We start from the raw sequence: 9,777 nt of genomic DNA, 5'->3' as shown, positions 1-9,777 counted from the left end.
ACATTTCGTATAATAGCAAGCAAGAGTGAACTTCAAAAACAATTACAGTAGACCCAAAGCACTGGACTTATTAAAAAAACATTTATTATTCAACGGCCATAAAAATTATATTTTTATTAATGATGTCTCCAAAGTTAAGTTATTTTTTTGCGAAAAATTCGGTGATCAGGAAACACTCGTCCGCCGTCGATGAGCCGCTCCGCGACGAAAACAAGCTTAAGCAATGGCGTCGTCGAACGGTGCACACTCGGTAAGTAATCCTACAATTTTTTGTTTATAGCATAATTTATATGGATTATTCCCAAAAAATTATACGTGATTTGGAATGTTGAGTCAAATTAGTCTAGAATCGATTAATTTTATGGAAGAAAACCTTTCAAACAGCCGTAACCCTAAACTGCACAAGTGCCGAACTGTGATTGGCTCATGTATTTAAGTGACTCGTACAACACGGATTCATATAACATGGAACGTATACAGTAGACCCTCCTATAACACGGTAGATACTACCGTGTTATAGGCGGGTCTACTGTACTGTTATAAGTTACACCAGGTTATTAATGCTCATTCTTGCAGATTTTTAACTTACTTTGATCAAACAATACATTCGTTTTGCCGAATATAAAGTGAGTTGAAGTAATTAGTTGTTATAGATTTTTAATACTGTACATCATGTAATTAGTCCTATCTGCTTGAAGTTTAATGATAAAATTTATCACATACCGGATAAATTAACTCGTCAATGGTGGTGGGAATAAAAGTACGAAATACTGATATTTGGTGGCAAATTTTTGCCTGTCCAACGTGCTAATTATATGGCGTTTTCACTTTTCTTCATGTGTCTAATACCTGAATACAACCAGTTAGCCACAAAAGTCTTCATGACATCGCTCTTGTGTGAGGTTGCAGTATCCCACATACCAAATCAAACCCAAGTCCACGAATTTGTCATAGACAGTCTATCCAGAATTCTTCTGTCATTATTCTGTCATCTGTATTCGGGGTTTGACAAAACTCGTAGTGAGCATTTGAGAAAACGACTCTATTATTTCCCATAGAACAGAAAAGATGTAAAGTGAAATAAAGTAAAAACTGAAAGCAATGGTATAGTCTACTTCTTTATTATTTAAGTTCAATCTCGAACGACTGATAAAAAATGCTTAATATAAAAAATTTGTTATCAATTCAGTTTAACGGTTGAGAAAGATTATTTGTTTTAACTTTGCCTTGAGGTAATAATTACTTTTCCTACTGTTACTTGATTCTCTTGGAAGATTTGACTGCTATAATGCAACACTTAAAGCTTTCTCTATCAGAAGTTAAGTGTATTATGTTACGTCTGACCTCTTCCCGTAGCGTTTCAATATTCATCGAGTGACTACGCCTATTGTTTTATATCTCTGCTATTAACGTAACATTCGAAAAACAAAATCTATCCTAATCCATAACACTACAAGAAAAAATATATTGCAAATACATTGACAGATATAGTAGAAATTTACTAAGATGTTTCGATTTGCATTCCTGGTTAAAATTTACATTTCTAAATTTTAGCCTTTTTTAAACTTGGACTAATATTGATATTCACAAGAAACATTAATCTACTGTTAACTCTTTCAAACTTGAATATGGTAAAACAACGCTTATTACAATTGAGCACAGACGTCCGTATTACGTAGACATCCGGAGGTTTACATTTTAGATTATACAGATTTAATATTACGAATTTCCAATACGATAAACACGACTGGCTTTTAAAAATATTTATACTAACATAATCGACAGATTAAACTTTAAACTTTTGATTACATCTTATCTGAGGACGTGTATAATGTATAACTATATACCTTCTTTAAACTGAATAGATAGAAAGTCGAACAAATCTATCTGAATTTATTATTTAATATTAAAAGGAAAAAACGTAAGTAAATATATTTAATTCAATTTTATTCATTTTATTACATTTTATTAACTAAAAACAATGTTTTGTTAATAAGTTTACTTTGTCAATAATAAAAATTACAATTTGATCTGAATTTTATTTGCAAAACGACAGGTTTATTATAATGAATTTTTTTCTTATGCCTCTTAATATACTTTCTTATCGAACAAAATTTGTAACGTTTTATATATATATATATATGTGGAATGACGATAATTTAATTAGTATTATCTTTTTTGAAATCATAATATTGTACTAGATAATAATACAATTTACACTTGTCTATCTGATGAAAAAATAAAAATGATTAATATTTAATAAAACATTTAAGAAAGCTTATTAAATACAAGCATTTTCAAATTAATAACTTGTTTTAACACACTATCTTTATCAAGCATCAACATTGAATAACCCTTGTATAACTACTACTATACTATAATATACTACTACTAATACTATAAAATAAATATTGACGTAAGGGAAGCCTTACGTCAATATTTATTTTATAGTATTATTAATTTCAGAAAAGAATTTCTTCTTATAGAGATCGATTTCACGAAATTTTTATTACTTATTTTACGATTTTAGAATGAAAGTGAAGCATAGAAATATAAGAAGAATTGTCTCTATTGCATTATCTCGTATTGGATATAATATAGGATACTATCCTCAGATATATGTTGCAGTCTCCTTTATAATGTCACTGGTTTTAGCAACCGGACTATTAAATATTCCGTTACAAACGGATATTGAATATCTTTATATTCCATCCAATGCAAGAAGCTTGATTGACAGAGCAACTATTGAATCGATTTTTCCTCTTAACATGTCACAATGTAATTTCAGAAGATTAACAAGATTCGATGCAACCGCAGGAATAATTGTTACTCCTAAAAACGGGACATCTGTATTGGAGGAATCAATAATTGAAGATGTCATCAAACTCGACGAAATTATACGGAATGTCACCATACTTTGGGATAACGCATTCGTGCATTACGAAGATTTGTGTTGTAAGACGGAGAAGAATATTTGCCATGAAAATTATGCTTTGGCTCTGAAAGGAAAAACAAATGACATCAAGAAAGCAAAATACAACATCAAGTAAGTTTTTATTATTTTTTTAATGGAATTTGTCCATTTTAAACTGTCTAAAATGAACTTTGTAGTCGTTGTAAAATAGGATTGGTAATGTTCAATTTGTTTCCAGTATAAATTATTTGCTTCGTAGAAATTTCTTAATATCACGAGCACTTTAATGAAGTAACATGCAGCAATTTTTTACTTAATGTTCAATACATTTATTAATGCATTAACACTAATGTAGAAATATTAGATTCGTATTTATGGTTCAGTTACTACGTTTCAGACATAATATCCTCTTGATTATACCCGTATTTATTAGCATAGCGAAAATTTATATGTTGATTTCTGGCTGTAAACTCCTCATGGCAGTTTTTTTGGCCAGGCACGAACCCATGTTCATTGGCTTTATAGCTGTCATTGATGAGTTCATATGTAGTGAGTTGTGGAAAATTGCTGTAATAGCCAAAACAGTATTATTTCTTTTAATATTAATAGCATTTATTATACATTTCAGAAATTAGTGTACATATATGTATATATAACATTGAACACAGTAACTTTGAAGGAAGATTAATCTTAATACGTAAAATTATTTTTTGTTTTTTTATGTGTTTGTTCAAGAGTTAAATGTAAATAAATATCTTTATTTACAATTAACTCTTGAACAAACACATAAAAATACAAAAAATAATTTTACGTATTAAGATTAATCTTCCTTCAAAGTTACTGTGTTCGACAATGTTATTTCGACTTTAACCTGATAAAGTTTGTCTGACATTTTCATTTACCAGACGAAGTACAATTAGTTTAGTCTTTGCTGTATCAGCTGAATTCGTCATACCGCAAGAAACGGGATTTATTTTTTGTGTCGAGTTCGCATTATTTATAATCAACATGACTGTTCCACTATAATGAGAGTGACTAACAAATCTTTGCGCTGATAACATGCATGTCTTACATAAATGACTTACATCTTGAATTATATTTATCATAGAATGATTTTTGCAGTGAATTAATTTTAATACGTAATACGTAGACATTTTAATACAGTTGCATATAACTACATGCAACTGTTCGAATGTCTAAGTATTAATTCTTACCAGTAAGAAAATAATCCTAATATAAAAATAATGTATATTTATAATTTTAAATTATAAGTTCGTTGAATTTCAGAGTTATAATAAATTTTTAGTTAATATTTTAAAAATAATTTTACAAATTAATTACAGATATCCGGTTGACATCTTTGAGGACACTTTAGTACTGTCTGCTCTTGATTTTGGAGGAGTGATTTTAAATGAGAAAAACGTGATTCGAGATTTTAATGCAATTAGATTGGTTTACAAACTGGACCACTCCACAAAAGAGAAGAAACAGGTGGCACTGAAATGGGAACAGATGTGTTTAGAAATATTATCGAACATTAAATTGAACAACAGTAAAATATCTAAAATGTTCAGTCATTCTGTTCATAATGAAATTAACCGGATTGGCGAAGGTGCATTGCCTCTTATTCTGATTGTGGCTCCTATTATGTTGACATTTTCAGCAGTTTCTTGCTTGTCAACTGATTTTCTCAGTAGCAAACCGTGGTTGGGTATTGCTGGTTGCCTATCACCATTCTTAGCAACTGTTGCAGCATTTGGTCTGCTGTGTTATTGCAGAATAGATTACGCATCAATTAATGTTATAATCTTCTTTCTGATTTCAGGTATGTGTTAATGAATTTCGATATAAAAAATGAGTATGAGATATTTAAAAATTTTATTCTTATATTGCGAATTCCTTTCCTGATAAAATTACATATTGTAAATATCGTAATGAAGTTATCTCTATTCAGTTCACCAAAACACGAAACCATATGTTGTGACATTTTCGACATGCCGTAAACACTATCGCAAAACGTTTGTTTGGAAAATTCTCACTATAAGTTTATCGAACAGCAATCAATTTTAATTTTATACAGTATTCATACGGTGCAGAGATTGTAGCCATGCTGAGGCTACCGCTCATTTTAATGATCAAAACCGAAATGCGATAAATGACGTATTTAACACTTGTCTATACTGCTTAGTGATGATTCTCTTACACAGCCTGTTACTATCTTTGCAAGCTACCAAGTTTACAACATACTTTCAAAACACAATTTGTAAGTGTCTTTGCCACAGAAGAAATAAGATGTATTCAGATTGATGGAACTAGGTCGTCAGGCGATTGAGAAAGCATAGCAATTAATTTTTTACCAGTGAATATTTGCTATTTAAATTGTTGTATATACTATACGATATGCGTACTTGCATGCTGTACCATCATGTGTAACGTGAAGAACATATTTTCACTTTGTCACTTCTCTGCATTTCATAAAGTGACAATATGGTCGATCTCAGAACTATACAGAGGTAATAAAGTATAGATGATATTGAAGTTTAACTTTAAGCATTTTAAACGTCTTAGTCGTAACAACTGTTAAAAATATTCAATAAATGCACTGCCATTTATAATTAGTAGTGAGATCTGGAACTGTCTAGTTTTTATAACGTATATAATTGTTTTATAAAAATTACATTCACTGAAGAAAAGCCAAAAAAATTGTGTTTTTGACTCGAAATGCGTATGAATTGCTTGAAATATATTTAACAGAACTTGATTTGAAAGCCTAGGAATTTCGAAAAACCGGTAAAGTAGCAAAATCAGTTTTCAAGTTACGTTGACACAAACATTCATATTAAAATGAGTCGTAAAAATAGATACCTGGCGAATAAAATCACTCAATATACACTCAGGAATAGTTATTTCTTCTTCTTCTTCTTCTTCTTTTCTCTGGCCCTCATAGTCCTTGAAGAACCTTGGCCTCATCCAGGATTTTCACCCATTCCTCTCTATCTTGATCCTTTCTTCTCCAGCAGCTCACACCCATCCTTCTCAAATCAGCCTCCACATCCTCATCCCATCTTTTTCGTGGTCTCCCTTTCCCACCTTCTCTTCTCTGGTCTTTCTCTATACACTTGAGACACATTTCTCTCCGGGTCCATTCTTTTTAAATGCCCAATCCATCGAAATTTTCCTCTTTTGATTTCTGTCACAATATCAGAATTTACATATAAATATTCAAGTTCTTTATTACTTCTTATTCTCCACTCTCCTCTCTCTTGTACTGGCCCATATATTCTTCTCAAAATCTTCCTCTCAAATTGTCTCAACTGTTCTTCATGTTTACTTGTCACTGTCCAAGCCTCGGAGCCATACATGATTACTGGTCTTATAATAGTTTTATATATTTTAATCTTACTGCATCTTGATATTTCTTTAGATATTAGAATTCGTCTTAAAGTATAATAGCTTCTATTTCCTGCTGTCACTCTTGCCCTAATTTCTTCATCGATTTCGTTCTTTTCTGTTAGCTGAGTTCCTAAGTATGGAAATTTATTCACCTGTTTAAGTTTATGGTTTTTTAGAAGTAGAATTTGTCCACTTAGCTCCTGACAATCTTTTCTAATTAACTTCATATATTTTGTTTTTTCATCATTAACTGTTAGGCCTTTATCTATTGCTACTTCATCCATTATTTTAAGTGCCTCTTCGATTACCTCTCTAGATCTCCCCAATAAAACTCTGCAATAAATCCTCCCCAAAACTCTCCAATAAATCATCCGCAAATGCTAAGCACTGTAAATGTTTCTTAAAAATCATTCCTCCTGCATTTACATCCTATACTTTTCTCATTACCACTTCTAATACTAAGTTAAATAAAACTGTCAAAAGTGCATCTCCCTGTTTGAGTCCTTTCTTTATTGCAAATGCTCTTGACGTATATTCCTGGATCTTAACTCTGCCTTCCGTCTTCTCCAAAGTTAACTTTGTTATATTTATAAGTTTTTGAGGTATTCCCAATTCCTGGAGACTCTCCCAAACTTTTTTCTTTTAATACTATCATAAGCTTTTTTAAAGTCGATGAAAAGTTGGTGTATATCAATATTGTACTCGGAGCATTTCCCCGGAATTAACCTTGTTGTGGAGATTTGATCTATAGTTGCTCTGTTATTACGAAATAGTTATTTATTTTTCAGGAATACTCAGGAATAGTTATTTACTTTTCGAAAATATGAATTTATAAAGTATATCTGATCTTCAATGTTATTGAAGTCCGTTTCCCTCAAAAGAGTAACTAAGTTAATTTTGTTTATAGTTAATTAAGCTGTTCGTTTGTAATCTGGTAACAAACTGAAAATAATATAACGAAAAACTTGCCAAATATGTTATGTCTACTTTCATGCTCCATAATACTAACAAAAGAAAAATGTACAATCAATTTATATATATTTTAATGTTTCTTCCTTTGAGAATACGTCAATATAAAAAACATAACTCAGAAGAACTAGGAAATAAACCGTAGATTCTACAGTTTCATTTTACTGCTTGAAATAGCTTTACTTTATCCATAATTATCGATTAATCTTAAACGTAAAGACAGTATAAGACAAAAAGCATGCAGTTTCTTGAAGCTACATATATGTAGGTATATTCTCCATATTTGTTAGGCTATAAAAGAATGCTTATCTCAAGAAAACGTTTTCTTCTACTCAGTAGTAACACTTCACAATGATTAGTAGCGAAAATAACCACTGTCATAAGATCGTTCCCAACTTCATTAAAACTTTAATCAGTAATAAATTTATTCTTTGAAACTTATGAAGAAGATTTTATGTAGAAATATTTTAAGTTTTAATTGAATATTTTTATGAATATTCCAGGAATTGGTGTAGACGATGCATTTATAATGATAGCTGCGTGGAGAAGAACTGATGTCAATGCTTCTGTACCTGACAGAATGAAAGAAGCATATGCCGAAGCTGCGGTGTCCATCACGATTACGTCTCTAACCAATTTTCTTGCATTCTGCGTTGGATTTGTAACACCTTACAAAGTTATTCATATAATCTGTGCCTATTCAGTTCTAGCAATAGTCTTTGACTATATTTTTCAGTTATTCTTTTTCGGAGGACTTATGGCACTTGATGGATACAGAGAGAAGAATAAGCTGCATTCTGTCTTTTGCTGGCCGATCAAGCGCATTCATATAAAACTTGAAAACAGAGTACAAGTGATATCAAAACAGAATAACAAAGAAAATATTTTCATGGTATTCTTCAGTAATGTTTTAGGCGAAATAATTGGAAAATCAATTAGCAAAATTATTGTAATCATCTTGTTTATAACTTATCTTGCTGCTGCAGTGTACTGTATGAAATTTATTCAAGAAGGAGAGAATATAATTAAACTTTTCTCTTATTTTTCATATGCACGTGAATATCTAAACCTTGAATACAGGTATTTTTCGAATTATAGTCACCAAGTGCAAATAGTCATAAATCAGACATTAGACTATTCGAATTTAACTGTTCAAAATGACATAGAAGATCTCCTGCAAAGTTTCGAGTCTGCTCCATTTATATCCGATTCGTCCATTACAGAAAGTTGGCTGAGAGAGTTTCTGGCGTTTACTAAATCTCCAGTTGCAGAGTTTTCACTTTCGGGTTACAATTTGAGTGACTCCGAAGACTTCCTGAATGCATTTAAAAATGTTTTCTTAAAAGTTAAATTTGCAAATAGGTTTAGAAACGATGTTGTTTTTAACGAAGCAGGTGATAAAATTACTGCATCGAGATTTCACATTTCAAGTGTGGATGCAGAATCTCGAATTGACGAAAAGTTTTTCTTTCAAAATGTAAGAAAAATTGCCGATAAAAACAAAATTCCTGTTATTGCATACAATTTTCTATTTATATATTATGAATTGTATATTAATATTCTTTCAAACTGTATAACTGCTGTCTGTTCTGCGGCCGCGGTAGTAAATTTAGTGTTTCTTCTATTCACTCCAAACGTATTATTTCTTTTGTCTGTTACCATCACTATCGTTTCAATTCAAATTGGATTGATTGGATACATATCTTTATGGAACGCGACTGTGAATACTACCACTTTAGTAACGTTAGTGATGAGTACTGGATTTTGTGTAGATTACACAGTTCATATGGCTTACGCATTTATCAATTGCGAAAAGAAAACACCGAACGAGAAAATCAAAAGTTGTTTATATGCTGCTGGATATCCTGTAACTCAAGCTTGTATATCTACTTTATTGAGTATTTCGGTGTTATATTTTGGTCCATCAGAATCGTTCGTTGTTGTTTTTAAAATTATAACGTTAATGGTTATATTAGCTTTATTTCATAGTCTTGTTATATTGCCTATAATACTAAGTCTTGTAGATCTCATCCCTTCATGTTTGAAAAGTTCTACACAAAAAGTCGAATTCACAGGAAATGAACTAACTGAAATTGAAGGTTTAAATCATAATAATACTTTGTTTATTGAATAATGCTAATTACTTAAATTAGTGTTATTAATAACTTGACAAATCTGAGTATTAAATTTAAGAAATATTTCATGTTTTGATCTATTATATTTATTGCATTGTATAAGGGCTCGGGAACCGTGAATGAATTAGATTATACAATTTTAGGGTAGGGGGCCTGCCACCAGACGTGTTTTGTCGTACACACCTCCGGGTTAGACAAAAAAAAAAAAAAAAAACAGACATTTAAAGCTCAAGAGTAAGAGTCACTCTGGACTCCAGGAATTAGCCTCTCGGGAAGATAAAGGCAAGGTTAAGTACAAATAAACAAGAATGTTCATCACTCCTATCTGTCAGTCACCTATTAGTCTCTGGATTTCGTTATTTTTTT

The 9,777-nt window shown here is 31.0% G+C and overlaps 1 protein-coding gene across 1 annotated transcript; it reads left to right on the top strand.

Moving 5' to 3' along the window:
* Nucleotides 1–2,768: 2,768 nt before the first annotated feature.
* Nucleotides 2,769–9,410, top strand: LOC136979506 (patched domain-containing protein 3-like). Its single transcript, XM_067275513.1, has 3 exons — nucleotides 2,769–3,046; nucleotides 4,258–4,739; nucleotides 7,780–9,410. Exons 1-3 carry the CDS (start codon nucleotides 2,769–2,771, stop codon nucleotides 9,408–9,410), a joined length of 2,391 nt encoding a protein of 796 aa, XP_067131614.1.
* Nucleotides 9,411–9,777: the final 367 nt, after the last annotated feature.

Source organism: Centruroides vittatus, unplaced genomic scaffold (genome assembly GCF_030686945.1).
Source record: "Centruroides vittatus isolate TY-2023 unplaced genomic scaffold, ASM3068694v2 contig_628, whole genome shotgun sequence".
Taxonomy (NCBI): Eukaryota; Metazoa; Arthropoda; class Arachnida; order Scorpiones; family Buthidae; genus Centruroides; species Centruroides vittatus.
This window is presented reverse-complemented; position numbering and strand designations above follow the sequence as displayed.

Coding starts and splice junctions, on each gene's coding strand:
- LOC136979506 (XM_067275513.1), top strand. CDS start 2,769: ATGTCACAATGTAATTTCAGAAGATTAACAAGATTCGATGCAACCGCA. Junction 3,047..4,257: donor AAAGCAAAATACAACATCAA/GTAAGTTTTTAT, acceptor AATTAATTACAG/ATATCCGGTTGACATCTTTG. Junction 4,740..7,779: donor AATCTTCTTTCTGATTTCAG/GTATGTGTTAAT, acceptor TGAATATTCCAG/GAATTGGTGTAGACGATGCA.